Raw genomic sequence first — 15,748 nt, 5'->3', positions numbered from 1 at the left:
ATATCTTGGAAAGCAGGGTGGCCGATATAATTTTATTTATTTTAATTCATATTTAAGAAATTTGAAATTATTTGAAAATGGATTAAAAAATAAACGTGTAAAATAAACACTTATACTCTAGAAGACAAAGTATTTTTCACAAATAACTAAATATTTAATAAAAATATAATTAAAAAGGAAGTAAACACTATAACCAACAGGGCACTTAGTATTCTGGGAAGTTTGTGTGCATTGGGAATCATATTTTTTCAAATAAAGCCAAGGTAACACTCATTTTACATACAGCACACAGTGAAAATGACATGAATATGACAGTGGGCAAATGCATAAAGCGCAGCATAATTTGAAATCAGTCACGAGTTTAAAGTTTGTCGATCGCGCGTCTCCAGTGAAGCTGAACTCTCCTCCTGTCCGTATTCAATTCACACGGACCATAGGACCGACCGTCACAGAACACGCGATCATGCAGGTCACATGCACACTTCACAAGATCTCAACTAGATTCGACCAAGTCTGCGAGGTTTGTGAAATTAAATGTTCATTAGTCATTCAAAGATTTGTTTAAATTATATAAATGCGTATTTGTTGAATACTGACGGCAAATGAGAAAGTATTATAATGTTTGCCTTTAATAATATTAAAGCAATCGTTATAAAACTTTTTTGTATACATTTTAATTCCTTTGTTTAACAGTTCTATCTGATTATTAGACAGACTTCTATTCGTATTAGACAGAACAGCGAACAGCGAACAAGAGGAAGAATGTAAGCACTGTGTGCTCAGGCGCTGCCGCAGCAGTTCCCTGCGCCGTCAAAATAAAAGTCCTGACTCAAACACATCGGCCAAACAGAAAAACTTATCGGCCGATGCCGTTATTTGAAAAATGGCAGATATCGGCCGATATATCGGCCTTGGCGATATATGGGTCGACCACTACTATTCTGTGTTATTGTTAAGCACCACGAAAGGCACAAAAACATTATAAAGCACCATAACGTTTTCGTGCACTATATTTCAAGTGTTCTGAAGCCGTTCCATAGTTTATTGTGAAGTATAGATTAATATTTAAGACGTAAGGTCACGTAAACTCTTCTCTTCGCTGCAGTTGTCTGTCATCCTCCATTCAGCATTCAAACTGCGTGTCGTGTTTGGTTACTACAGTCATGACGATGAAACTCTTCAAGAGCACACAATAACTGAGATTTAAAACTGTAGAAAAGGCTCAATATACTATCGCACAGATTTAATAAACTACGCATCAATATCTCTTTCCTTTCCAACACGGAGTCACTGCACGCTGTGACTCCGTGTTGCTTCAAGCGCATCATTCTGCACATGGGATGCGCATAAGCGCTTTGTGCCGCTCTGTATTGGAGCTTTTCGTATTATATAATACTTTTGTGCAATGAAGGATTATTTATAGCATTTCTTGGTCTGTCCTATAAGGCTATTAATAATCTAATGTATAGCACAGTAATGGAGGCAGCAACATATGATAGATAGGACCCCTCTATCTATCATATGTTGCTGCCTTCATTACTGTGCTATGCATTTAAAATAAATGTCTTTTAATTTTATAGTATGTATATATATATATTAGGGCTGTGTATCACCAGCAAAGTCACGATACAGAGGATACGATACATATCACGATACAGGACTGCACTGGCACTCACACAGATCACGTTGCGCGCGCGCACAGACATTCAGTAACAAACTTTTTAGCTCTGCCCCGCAATTTTATCAATAAAATAGCTTAATCGCTCAAGAGCTACGTTATCTTTCTCAACAAGGAGCTAGTAACATCATAGTTTCTAAAGGAATTAAAGCCACAGCTTCACTGTTAATAGAGAAACACGGCAAAACGGTGGTAATTCATTCATACACAGCCTCTCTCTCTCTCTCTCTCTCTCTCTCTCTCGTGTAAATAAACACTTGATGAATTACACTTTTCTGAGAATAGAATATTGAAGTGGAGATCGCTAAACTGCAAGCTTACCGGTGTCTTCAGAAAGCAAGCGCGTTTATCCACAGTGGAGAGAGAGCACGGACGGACACAGCACTAATATATATATATATATATATTTATATTTATATATATTTAGGCTACTTGTTTTTCATGAATGTATTTTCCAACATTACAAAGAGCAATGTGTAAGATTTTAGCAGATTTAGTTCTACACTTACTAACTTTTATCTGTTTCCCACTAAATAATGTTGTTTCACTAAATGTTTAGTTTAGTTTCATGTTTTTATAAAATTATTGTGCACACATGATTTTTCTAGAATAACTTTTGCTGCTGAATTATCCACTAACCTAGTTTATAGTAGTATTTTTTTGTCATAGATCATGATAACACACACAATAGTGATGATCAGGTCAACCCACAGAAGTATAGAAATTCTACATTGATTTAGAAAAAAAACTGCGCTCAGATCGGATCGGAATTGGTCGATACTCAGAATTTTTGGGATCGGATCGGTTCTGAAAAATTGGTATCTTTGCATCCCTAGTTTAAAGCATTGTTATACATACAGTACTGTTAAATGTGCATGTGTGTGTCATTGCTCTGTAAAGCACTCAGATGCTGCAGAAATTTCCTGTCTCTTTATATGTAGTGTCTGAAAGGATAGAGAGATTTCACAGAGACACTCTCCAAAACAGTGTCGCTCTGTTCCAGTGACAAAATTATTCTGTGTTTTTGTGTCGTGCAGTGTGATGCCTTTCTTTGCTTCATAGGTTCACCACAGTTCTGTCCCTCTAGAGTTCCCATGAACCCCACCCAGCCCAAGTGTGTGTCCATTACTAATTTTCTCTTAACGTCTTTCACTTCACATCCCCATGCTGAACGCTTTCCACTGGGAAGCAAAAATGATGGATTTATTTGGCAACTTACCAAATCCAAACTTGGCAGAGTGGAAAAGCCTTTTGCAGCTAAATTCTCCTGTCACACATACACACAGGAACTGAGAGACAAGAATTCCCACTCTGGTTCACTCATATGTTCAGAATGATTCTGGAATAATTACTTGTTTACTTTTTCTTATATATGTCCCTGATCTTAGTGTGTACAAGATAAAAATGTTTTAAATATCACTAAATATGTTTTAGTCCAACATACAATACCATTCAAAAGTTTGGGGACGCTAAGATTTTTTTTCTATGTTTTTTAAAGAAGTTTTACCAAGGCTGCATTTATTTGATCAAAAATACAGTAACAACAGTAATATTGTGAAATATTACTACAATTAAAATAACAAAAATAACTGTTTTCCATTGTAAAATGTAACTTATTCCTGTGATGCAAAGCTGAATTTTCAGCATCATTACTCCAGTCTTCAGAAATCATTCTAATATGCTAATTTGGTGCTCAAGAAACTTGTATTCTAATCATCAATCTTGAAAACAGTTGTACTGCTTAATATTTTTTGTAAATTCAAAAGAACATTTATTTTAAATAGAAATCTTTTGTAACGTTACAAATGTCTTTACTTCCACTTTTGACCAATGTAATGCATTCTTACTGAATAGATGTATGAATTTATTTTCAAATATATATATTACTGATCTCAAACTTTTGAATGGTAGTGTAAGTCATAATATATAAGATTGCCAAATGCCATGCCATATTGATTTACAGTGACAGGACACATTTAGGGTTTCAGTGCTTCTTCTGTAGCCATAGAACAAAGACACACAGACACACACACATAGCAGGCTTGACTGGACACTAGCGACACAGCCAGTGACCCCGGTCATATTCTCTCTCTATTACTGCTGACCCTTCACTGATTCCCAGACAGCTGCCTGCCCACACACCCTCATTATCCCCTTCCAAACACACCAGACAAATCACATTCCTCGGCAGAGATGCAGGAAGCTGTCCATGATGCTACATAGTTTCAGTGTGAGAAAACACACATTCACAGCCTCGACTAATTTCTACCACAGGTAAACAAACACTGGTTTAATGTCTTTAGCATTGTGTTGTAATGTTAAGGTATCACTGTTGTTATGTAATCCTTCCCAAACTTGCCAAAAAATTTAGCTGACTTACTCGTAAACATCTCGGACACAATCAACTTTGCCTCATGCTCTGATCCACATGGAGTATCTAATAAACAATGTTGCCCCATTGGGGCCCTTTGTTCAGTTTTGTCCGGAATCACACACACTTTGCCCCTTTCATAGCATTTAAATAGGTGAAGTACACACCCTCTTGCTAAGTGAGAATGATTGTTTAAGCTGAAGTCTGGGGCTGCTGGTGCTGATATGACCTTTAAACATTTCTGATCTTTGACCTTTAGGTTACACTCACACATTTGGTAAAATGTGACTTGTCAACCCTAGATTTGATCTAACTGTGTGTGTGTGTGTGTGTGTGTGTGTTTGTGTGTAGGCTCTCAAGAGTCGGACAGCTCCCAGACCGCTAAGAAGGACATGTTGGCGGCTCTGAGGGCCAGACAGGAAGCTCTGGAGGAGACGCTGAGACAGAGAATAGAGGAACTCAAGAGCATCTGCATCAGAGAAGCGGTAAGGATCGAAACAACTTCTCACTTCAGCATAACGGCTCTGTTCGAAAACCTGAGCTTACTTGCTGTCTGCAGTCTACATAGGAAGCTATTTTGAAACATTTTAATGTTTTTATGCATTTTGTTCAAATATACAGTCAATCTTAAAAATCTTTAATGTTATAACAGAATCTCCTAAAGAAAAATCACTTAAGAGGCCTTAAATTTAGGGACAAAAACAATAATTGCGATATGGGTTCTTTATTATAATGTGTTGTAGATGGTTGTAAGAGTGCATATTTGATCTTCCTCATCTTTTTGAATGAGCAGCTGGAATTATAAAGCAAAGAAAAGCATATTTATAATTAAAAGCATTATGCATAAAGTCATTTTTATTACATAGTTTTATTACATCACATAATCTTAAAAAGCATTTTAGGATGCCTAAAAATTGTGTTGCAAATAGTCAAGCCTGGATTTGCTGCTCATTAAGGTGTTGATCAGAACTAGAATCTTAGTCTCACACACTCATACACACACAACAACAGCTGGATTAAGAGTGTAACATAGTGTGCTGTGTTTCAGGAGCTGACAGGAAAACTTCCGAAAGAGTACCCTCTCGATCCCGGGGAGGAGCCGCCCAACGTCAGACGCAAAATCGGCACCGCCTTCAAACTCGACGAGCATAAGATCCTGCCCAGAGGAGAGGTCAGTGACTGTTTATAGTGTGATTTTAAAGTTGGTACCGTACAACCTCTGAACCCCTGACCACAGCGAATGCTGCACAGTTGTCTCAATCATACACTGCCCTTTACGCCACAATCACACATTCATGTATGTGTGCAGGGTTCTATAAATAGCTCCAGTCTGGCATGATCAGAGGAAGTGGCGATAGTGCAGTGTATGTGTTGAGTGTCAGCCAAAGGAGCTGGATTACAAAATCCAAAAAAAGAGCTTAGCTGTGTGAATGAAGAAAGCTGATTTATGTAAGAGGTCACAATGTCATCTTTGCCTTTGTATGTGTTTTTTTACATGACTGATGATTGTTGATTTTGGGTGATTAATCGAAGGCATTGATAAGAGGCCACAATATCTTAGCTGTCTCAATGTGTGTGTGAGAACTAGACAGCTTGGCGCCTGTAGTTGTCTTGTTATTCTGATGGAGTGTGTTTTGCTAATTTCACAAAGGACAATTTGAAGGATTGTTTTTTGTTTTTTTGCTTAGTTTTCTCATTTTGTGTGTTTACATCTTTTTTTAGGAAGAGGAATTGGAGCGTTTGGAAAGGGAGTTTGCCATCCAGTCTCAGATAACAGAGGCAGCGCGGCGGTTAGCATCTGATCCTCACATCAGCAGCAAAAAGCTGAAGAAACAGAGGAAGACGTCATATCTGAATGCTCTGAAGAAGCTGCAAGACATCGAGAACGGCATCAACGAGCACCGCGTTCGCTCTGGGAAGAAACCCACACAGCGTGCCTCTCTAATCATAGAGGGTGAGGAATTCTGTTTGTTGTGTTTGTTGAGACGTTTTTGCAGCGCTCCTGTGAGTTCATTAAGTGTTTCCTCTGTAAAGTCTTTCATGCTGAGAGCAAGAGTAATCGCACCTCCCATAGACCTATAAAACTGTGAACGCATGTGTCTGTGTGTGACCTCTGCTGTGAAAATTCATTTAACGCACTCGTGTTCACGCCCAGGTTACAAAGATTTGTTTGACATGTTGGTGTGTGAGTTTTTGCTTTTAAGTTGTCTTTGTTTTTGTTCGGCAGAAGCGAATATTGGCTCAGAGGACAGTTCACTGTCTGACGCCCTGGTGCTGGATGATGGTGAGTTTTGTACACTTTTTATACATAAATATAAATTTTACTTCTGTATTTTGTTTTCAAATTGAAGCAGAATATTTAATAATAAAAATTTAGGTCAGTGTTTGATTATATCCATCTGTAATTAATTGGATTGTGAAAAGTGGGTGTTGCTGGTTTTGGTTTTACCATGGTTCAGAGGTGTTTTTTGGTATAGTGGTAAGCTGAATATCATAAAAGACTCAATAACCTATTCTTTTGCCAAATAATAATAATAAGTTTACAGATACAAAACAGACATAGGTCTCATTAATATTCATTCATTTGGCCAATTAATATTAAGTATAGAATTTGATATGTTTTTTACAATAACTTTGTTTATGGCTATCTAATCAAATAATACACATCAAGGCATTTCTTTTTCTTTGCTTTTGATTTCTTTGATTTAATTTTAGTTATTTTAATTTTTTTAATTTCTAACATTTCCTTCAAGAGGTGTTTTTGGTAAAATGGGAGGGTGGATATCATCAAGATGCAATCAACAATTATTTTGCCAATGAATATAGTTTACATATACAATACAGGCATTTGCCTCATTAATATTCATTATTTCTGCTGATTAATATTTAGTATAGAATTCAATTGATATTTTTACAAGAACTTTGAATGTGGCTCATCAAATCAGATAATACACATCAACTAATTGTATGAACATTTTCCCAAAAAGAAGTTATCTGATTTAATTTTCATGAATTTAATTAATTAAATGTTTTCTTTTAGCAATTTTGTCCTCAAAAGTAAAAGGAACATACACGTGCACCATCTTAACATTAAATGATATATTTATCTCATTTCCTCTCACTCTGTTCTCCAGATGACCCCCAGGTGACAGGAACCCCCACGTTCTCTCCGGCTGCCTCCCCACACAAAGGTCTCCCTCCCCGACCCCGGTCCCACAGTCGGCCGCCTCCCCCACAGTCCCTGGACGGACTGAGACACCTGCACTACCAACGCAGTGACTATGACAAGTCCCCGATCAAACCGCGCATGTGGAGCGAAAGCTCATTAGACGAACCCTACGAACGGGTGAAGAAACGTTCCTCACACTCTAGGTACGGACCAGTCAGAAAATTTGTGTTGGTATATGACTAGTGTGGTGCACATTTAAATGAATAAATTATGTTTAGTCTTTTCTCTTTCTGCAGTAGTCACAGGCGGTTCCCCAGCACTGGCAGCTGTGAGGTGGGAGGGAGCAACTCTCTCCAGAACAGCCCTGTGCGCTCCCTCCCTCACTGGAACAGCCAGTCCAGCATGCCCTCTACCCCTGACCTGAGAACACGGAGCTACGTCCACTCGGCCAGGTGCTGTCAACATGAGAACATCACCTATGGGTTTTATTTAACATAATATTTACATAGTTACATTCTTAGGCTATATAAATTAATTATTATTTTATATGAATGGTTCATGTTTTAATTCATTCATATTTTATATGATGTAATAAATATATAATTGCATTTCATATAAAATTAAAACCAAACATAAAATCAACATGCAAATTCAAAATCAACCCTATTTACTGTCACAATACTCGTCATTTATTCCAAAGAAAAATAATGTTTGTGTTTGTAATCTTTCTTCAAAATACACTACCTGTCGTTTTTTTATTTATGTTTTTTAAATGTTTTTGAAAGAAGTCACTTATTCTCACCAAGGCTGCATTTATTTGAACAAAAATAGAGATATTGCGAAGTATTATTACAATTTAAAAGAACTGCTTTCTATTTTAATATATTTTAAAATGTGATTTATTCCTGTGATGGCAAAGCTGAATTGTCAGCATCATCACTCCAGTCTTCATTGTTACATGAACCTTCAGAAATCATTGTATGCTGATTTGCTGCTCAAATATTATTAGATATTACTGGTGCTCGATTATTAATAATTGTTCTAATTATTATAAAAACATATCTTATTACTATAAAAATTTTGCTGCATTTATTTAAAATAGAAATCTTTTGTATCATAAAAATTTTCTTTTGTTGTATTTCGATCATTTTAATGCATCCTTGCTGAATAAAAGTATTCTTTTTTTATAAATATAAATATTTAAAAAATAAATAATCCACTAAAATTATAATTGTTTTCTTTCTCAGTCTAACTCAGCCATTCCGTGGCCGGAGTTCCAGTTTGGAGTCTCAGGGGAAGCTGCTATCCTTGGAGGCGGACACAGAGACGGGACTTAGCCCTGACCTGTTTCTGTCAGGACCACGGAGGACAGGAAGCAATGGCTCTGTTGTCCCCGACGACTGCTCATCTTGCACCAGCCAATCCAGTTCAGAACATTACTACCCCTCATCCACCTCCAATCCTAACTATTGTACGCTGGCCGAGGACTCGCCCTCCAAAGCCCGACAACGGCAGCAGCAGCGTCACAAGTCTGCCGGACACCTGGGTGCATCCAGTTCTGGCAGTATGCCCAACCTAGTGGCCCGCAACGGGAGCACCCACGGAGGGGTGTGCGGAAGCCATCAGGGCGTGTACCTCCACAGCCAGAGCCAACCCTCCTCACAGTATCGCATCAAAGAGTACCCACTGTACACAGAGGGCAGTAGCCCCAACTCCAACTCATACACAGCTGGGGGGCTTTATAAGGAGGGGTGGGGCTCCGGGGAGGACGGGGAAGTGGGTGGTGGCAGCGGGAGGTTGACGCCGTCACGCTCACAGATTGTGAGGACTCCATCTCTAGGCAGGGAGGGAGGAGGAGGGGGACGGGCAGCGGTGTCAGAGGGGCTGCGGTGCTGGTACCAGCGCTCGTCTGGATCGCTGAAGGAGCACAGCCGTGTCACGCACACCAGCTCCAATGCTTCAGACGGCCGTGGAGGACGAATAGGGACACTAGTGAAGGGGTCACCAGGTGAGCGGGTCAAATATAAACTATGCAAAAAAAGATATATGAATACCTGCTAGACCTCCTACAGTAAACATCATAAATTAGATGCATGGTTCCTGATTGTGGCTTTTTTTTGTGTGGGTAATATATATATGTATATATATATATATATATAATATGTTAGATATTTTAATTAATATATATATATATATATATATATATATACTGTATATATATGGCGCAAACTGTTTCTCACCCTCACAACCTAATTTTCATTCACATTTAGGTAAGGTCTGTACATTTCACTTCATTGTGTACATATTTATGCTGCTGCATTGATTTAGTGTGTGTGACGGAGAGAGCGAGAAAGAGTGGTAAAACGAGACCTATTTTATGTGTCAACTTCAGTACATTGCTGTGAGGTGTGTGTCATGGGGATTATCACTTTTCTCTGGGTGGTAGAAACACTCCAAACCTTTTCCAGAAGCTCAAGAGGGTGTTGGCAGCAAGCAGTCAGCTTTATCTCTGACACGTTCACCATGTGTATAAGCATATGTGACTGTAGTTCAGCTGTATGCATTAGTGTCTTACAGTGGAGTCTGTGTGTGTTTCAGCTGCATCTCCACACAGTCAGAGGAGTGGAACTCCCTGCAGTGACCCTGCAGCTACGCCCCCTTGCAGCCCACAACACATACTCAACTGGCAGAGCGGGTAAGAAACTATATATATATATATTTATATATATACACACACACACACACACACACACACATATGAAAAAGCCTCATAGTCCAATATTATTTTCTTGAAATGTAGATGGTCTAGAAGAAACTGTAGGTTGTAGTTTATGTCTGATTAGTAGTTATTTAATCTAAGTAACAACAGTATCTAGTATCCCAGTGGCTCGTTAGATAAAGTACTGCATCTCTGTAGTTTCTTAGATGGACTAACCAATCAGAATCATGTAATAATACTAAATAAGTAAGTGACACTTCTTTCAGACTAATACGAAGGACAAATCACTTTAAATTAGCTGTTAGTTTTTTTGTTAGTTTTTTTTGCATTGCAGTTAATGTGAATAGTTTTGTGTGAAAAAAATCACTTGCAATATTCGTCAGTGATTTGCATCACTCTAGACCTGAGTATGCTTTTAGGCAAGGCTTATATGGTTTTCCTTGCACTAAACTGACCAAGGGTGTTTACATATATACTTAATATTTTCATTGTGCTGTTCTTAGTTTCTTCCAAGATTGCACAATTGGCTTGGTTTTCCTGTAGATTGTACAGCTTTGTTTGTCAGTGGGTATTTACTTTAAAGAACTGTATAAATTCAGACATATTTGAGGATGTTGGTCAAAGTCTGGGTTAAGGAGCACATTCTCTTGGTTTAGACGTCCACCTAACTGTACCAATGCTTTGTCTGTGTTGTTCACTTTAATAGTGTAACAGAACTACCCCAGTGTCAAAATTACACGACTCACTCTACATTAACTGATCACGGCTACCCACAAACACTAACATCTCTCTCTCTCTCTCTCTCTCTCTCTCTCTCTCTGTCTCACTAACCCACCTCTGCCTGAATGTGTATGTGTGTTTTCTCGGGGCAGTGATACGACTGAAAGTTCTCCTACTGAAGACCGTTCTCCCTCTCACCAAAGCACTGACCAGTAGAGAGGTACACTCTCTCAATCTCTATCTCTCTGCATGTTCTGTATCTCACTCTTTCACTCCTTCACCTCTCTGACGGTGTCATTTGCTTGTGTTGGAAGTGAATTTGTATTTCAGAATACAAATTTTATTTAAGTGTTATTTTGTTATTATAATTTACTAGGGTGTACTGAAACAAAACTTCATTGTGGGCAGTATGACCAAACTTTTGTATCACAAAATTAGAAATTTTATATTATGTGGTGTAACAGTTTCTTTATATTTATATTTATATTTTTTTTATTTTTTAAAAATATATACATTTTTATTTTTTAATATATATATATATATATATATAGAGAGAGAGAGAGAGAGAGAGAGAGGAAAGAAAAGCATTTAATGTTATATATTAAATATTTTATTTTATAAATATATTTAAAAAATGAATCTATTAAATATGTTAAAAAGGAAATGTAATGTATTAAATGTAATATGTAAGATCTATTTAATACAGTAAATGTAATGTTGTACAAAAAATACTTTTTTTTTTCTTTTGCTTATAATAACAAGTATTTTTCTCTTATTTGGGTTTTTAATTTTTCTTCATTGGTTCCATGTGCAAAAAACAGATGCAGGTGTTCCCACTGTTATCCAGGTCCAGACAAAGTTTTTTGCACTTTCTACACATACATGGTAGATGGCACATTCTACATGGTAAAATATATAAGGATAGCTTAAAGCATGTTCAAATTAACCTCTTTATTCAGATGACATTCAATTCCATATGGGCCTTCTGATAGTTGCACAAATATAAATCTAGCAACCAGAGTATAAATGGTACAGCCTGTTAAATATACCTATTAAAAAATGTCAAGATGTCTTACACTTTCCTCTACTTCTCATCTGCAGATCGCCATTCACAGATAGTTGTTTCCTGAGCAGTCCCCTGTGCTCTGAGATAGTGGACGTACAGTGGTACGGGCACGAGAAGGCAAAGCCGGGAACGCTCGTCTAAACCCTCATCCCTCATCCCTCTCTCTTTAAAAGAGTGTTCAGAAGGCAGGCCTGACCACAGTCTGGACCTCAACTCATCTGAAAACACCTATGGCTGGAGCCAGTACCACCTCGCCCTCTCCTTCCTCTCTGTATATCCGGCGGTACAGTGCTTATGAACTATGGGAATACAAGAGTCTAAATGAACTGAGCTTGACCTTGTCTGACCCTCCCACTCTGATTTTTGAACTTTGACCCAGTTAGCTGGCAGCCGGTTCCTCCGTATGCACAAACCCTCCGTGTTTAATCCATCGCTGGATTGATGTGCATAAGAGAGACGTCTTATGTGCGTTGTACTATAAGTCAACCCCACTCATGCACACACATGCTAAAATAGTCGTTCGCCCCCTGCTGTCGTGTGTGTCCCTCTGCACTGATGTCAGAGAGCCGGCACCGTTCTCTCTCATGCACATGACATGCACAAAAAAAACATTCCAATGGATTGCTTTGGCGTCAACCACCTTTGTCGAACTTTATGTTCTTAGTTCTGTTAAAAAACAAAAAAACAGTATGTGACCACAAGCCCCACCTTCATACTACAGCGCCCCTTCTCATTGTACCGGAGTGCATCATAAGCCCCTCCCACTGTCTGGGAACTTTGATATTTTGTGAATAACAATAGAGCATTTAAAAAAGGCAGAAGCCTTTCTTCGGTCATTCTGGATTGGAAGATGAGCCCCAATATATCGCTCATGATTATGACGTCACAAGTACGTCATTTCGAGAAAATTCAAAACATTGTAGTCTTCGTGCGTAATGTTGATTTGTCATTCTCAAGTTCATCGATTCTGGTCTAGGAAGTTCAGCCATTTTTACAAAACATTAGCTAATTTAGAAGCCATAGCTGTAAAACAAATCTGAAACGTTAGCTTAGAGGCATTAGCATGACCCTCGGCTTTGAGTGACTGATCTGTGAAGTACTGCAACTCAGGCTGCAACCGGCAACTCGCCACCATGGTGCTCTGAGCTTGAACTGCACATCCCACAATGCCCTGCTGTATGCCCACACTGCATGAAAAGTCACAAACCCCCGCGTATAGTGTTGTGACATCAGTGAAGTAAAGAGACACACAAAAAACCTTCTTCAAACACCCCTGGCCTTATCCGTTTTCTGTTTTTATGTACGTTTTTAATTCAGGAATTTACTTAATTGTAACACCACTATGACATTACGTCGTATTTATAAAACCGTCAAAAGTCAGAGGAGCACAACGCAACGTGGCACACCGACACAATATTTTAACGAAAATGACATTACCTCTTCCCTGAGGCTTTCAGGAGAACAGCATTCCAGAATGTGACGTGATTAAAGCAGGTGCTTCATTTTAAAAGCAGCCGGTGAGAAACCATAAGCTCAGACAATACAGGGTGTTTAATGCTTTTATCACGCAGTCAACAAGATCCGAAACCACGTGTGCCCCTCACCTCGATCGCCTGACCGAGGAAACATCAAGCCATAATGCTAAAGACCGCATTTGTCACATATTCTGCAAGATACGAAACATCGTACATGCAAAGTACCTTAAGAAACCGGTAGCTAAAAGCACACCCTGTGCCGTTACAACTCAACAGATCTTCAAAAAGTCAGTAGTTTGTGCGTTAACATAAGCAGTCATTACAAATGTGTATTTGAAAGGGTCCAAGTCACCAGACACTAAATCTAAAAGTCATCCGATTTATGTTCCATGAAGGGCCTATAAGTAAACCAGACGTTTTTATCTGCCCTAAAATTGATTGTTCATTATTTTTGTGCATGCTCAGCACACTGTTATGCATCTTGATGTTAAAATTCAAACCCGGTGTAAAAACAGCCCTTCATTTAGAGGTCGTTCAGACCTCATGTCCTCTTAGGCCAATGTGAGCTCACTCCTCTCGTCTTACCTGTACACTATATCAAAAACAAAAATCTTTTTATATTAAAAAAAACAACTAACATTTATCAACATTTATAGGCAGGACTGTGGAAACTGGGTTCTTTTAAAAGAAAATGTAAAACCATTAATTTAATGATTTTTATAAATCAGTATTCGTTTTATTTTTGGGTCTTTAAGCTGGGAAATAGCAACGACACGTTCAGGTGCTACAGGAAGGCCAGTTACTGCTTTGGTTTCCTAGCTGTAGACTTTTCCTAACTGTTGTCAATAGTTTTAATACCAGTCGTGCAAAATGAAGGACATTAGTTACTAAACTGTCTTCTCACTTCGTCTTGACAATAGAGCATGTTTCATGAGTTCATTTTCAGACATAACCGGACAAAATAAAACGGTGTTGTAGAAAAAAATAAAGTGGAATTGTTGGGCGGGTTAAATATAAGCAAATTCCACAGTTAATTTATTCTTTTTTCTATTAAGAATTTGTATAGTAACATTTTTCAAAAAACGTGTTGTTGGCAACTGATACTGAATTTTCCAGATGAGAAATGTGGTGGTTCTTGAGATCCTGAAATAAATTATTGCTGAATGTTCTCTAAACCAAAGCCTGAAATCACTTTATTGCTATTATTCGCATGGTTAATGTATATATATTGCAACATGCTGCTTCAGGTGGATGAAGGTGATGATCTGCTTCCTCCAGGCGTAATTAAAATTCTTCTGCATGTCACCTTTGTGGATTATGTTCCTGCGTGTGGAATGAGATCAGCCGCAGGTGAAGCTGACAATCACACCCGCTGATTGAAATACCAAGTCCATGAAACTGAAATTTGATTTGCCAAATTTGAATGCTGCTTAAAAATATGCATATGTATGTCATGTCACAGAAAACATTAATAATGTTAATGGGGGAAAAGAGAAAGAAAATAGTTTTGCTTTGATCCTTCATTCAAGGTCACACATATGGGATGTCCTGTTTTGGACAGAAATTACAAAGTTGTTGTTTTTTGTTTTTTTTTTGTCTTACCATACATATACATGCATATTCACAAAAACTGACAGTTGAAATACAATTATAATATTGATTATAAAATCTAATTAAAAATAAAATAGCTTTTAGATTTTATTTAATTTAATATTCAAAGGTAAATAAATAATGATTGACCTGTGACATTTGACGAGCACAAAACTGTTCATTTTTTGAGAACAATTAACAAACGTTTGATGTTGACAAAAATCATTAACGTCTACCACCCACAGTTCAACATTTAAGGATTTAAGGACCGTTTACATTAAGTAATGATCACATATTATGAATGCATGTGATTCATCCATCACAACATGCACTCCAAATCACCCTCCAGCTCTAATAGCACCTGCTGATACTTAAAGCTTAAAACATTTTACCCTGCAATTTTCCAGTGGATGTGTGTATTTGTGTTTGTCTATAAGTGTGAGTCTCCTGCAGCTGCTGAACATTTTACTCATTCGTTCCACACCTACTGTCAGACTTGGATGTGCATGGAAACAGAGAAACCCTTTCACAAGCATATATATATATATATATCATGTTCCCTTTACAAACAGTCAAATATTTTGTCAGAAGGTGTTGCTACAGGTTTTTAGGTCAGTGACAAAACATTGGGTCTCAAACACCAGTCGTTATTTGCATCTGTTCTCTACATAAAAATAGCAGAATACATAAAGCACGAGTTGTTTTAGAATTATTTCTGTATTATAGTATTTATTCAAATTTATATTTGCTTTTATTTTAATATTTTCAATTTTAGTTTAAGTTCTAGTATGTGCATTTTGTGCATTTTTATTAGGGTTATTTTTATTTTGGGGGTTTTAATATAGATTTTTTTTCAGTTAATGGTTTTAGTAATTTTAGTTCTTAAACTTGTTTCAGTTAGTTACCAAGCCAACATTTCTATTCCTTAATTAATATTTACATTTTATTTAATTATTTTTT

General features: G+C 37.6%; 1 protein-coding gene across 1 annotated transcript in view; it reads left to right on the top strand.

The window, feature by feature from the left end:
* LOC107671155 (FERM domain-containing protein 4A) overlaps positions 1–14,373 on the top strand; it is an 83,296-nt gene extending 68,923 nt beyond the window's left edge. Inside the window, exons 15-24 of the mRNA XM_016464018.1 lie at positions 4,401–4,534; positions 5,098–5,220; positions 5,772–6,003; positions 6,277–6,333; positions 7,184–7,421; positions 7,515–7,670; positions 8,466–9,226; positions 9,817–9,913; positions 10,810–10,877; positions 11,759–14,373. Coding sequence (XP_016319504.1) covers positions 4,401–4,534; positions 5,098–5,220; positions 5,772–6,003; positions 6,277–6,333; positions 7,184–7,421; positions 7,515–7,670; positions 8,466–9,226; positions 9,817–9,913; positions 10,810–10,873 — 1,862 coding nt within the window. The 3' untranslated portion in view covers positions 10,874–10,877; positions 11,759–14,373. The remainder of the gene's footprint in view (positions 1–4,400; positions 4,535–5,097; positions 5,221–5,771; positions 6,004–6,276; positions 6,334–7,183; positions 7,422–7,514; positions 7,671–8,465; positions 9,227–9,816; positions 9,914–10,809; positions 10,878–11,758) is intronic.
* Positions 14,374–15,748: the final 1,375 nt, after the last annotated feature.

The sequence above is a fragment of the Sinocyclocheilus anshuiensis genome, unplaced genomic scaffold, assembly GCF_001515605.1.
Source record: "Sinocyclocheilus anshuiensis isolate Anshui unplaced genomic scaffold, SAMN03320099.WGS_v1.1 scaffold1141, whole genome shotgun sequence".
Classification (NCBI taxonomy): Eukaryota; Metazoa; Chordata; class Actinopteri; order Cypriniformes; family Cyprinidae; genus Sinocyclocheilus; species Sinocyclocheilus anshuiensis.
This window is presented reverse-complemented; position numbering and strand designations above follow the sequence as displayed.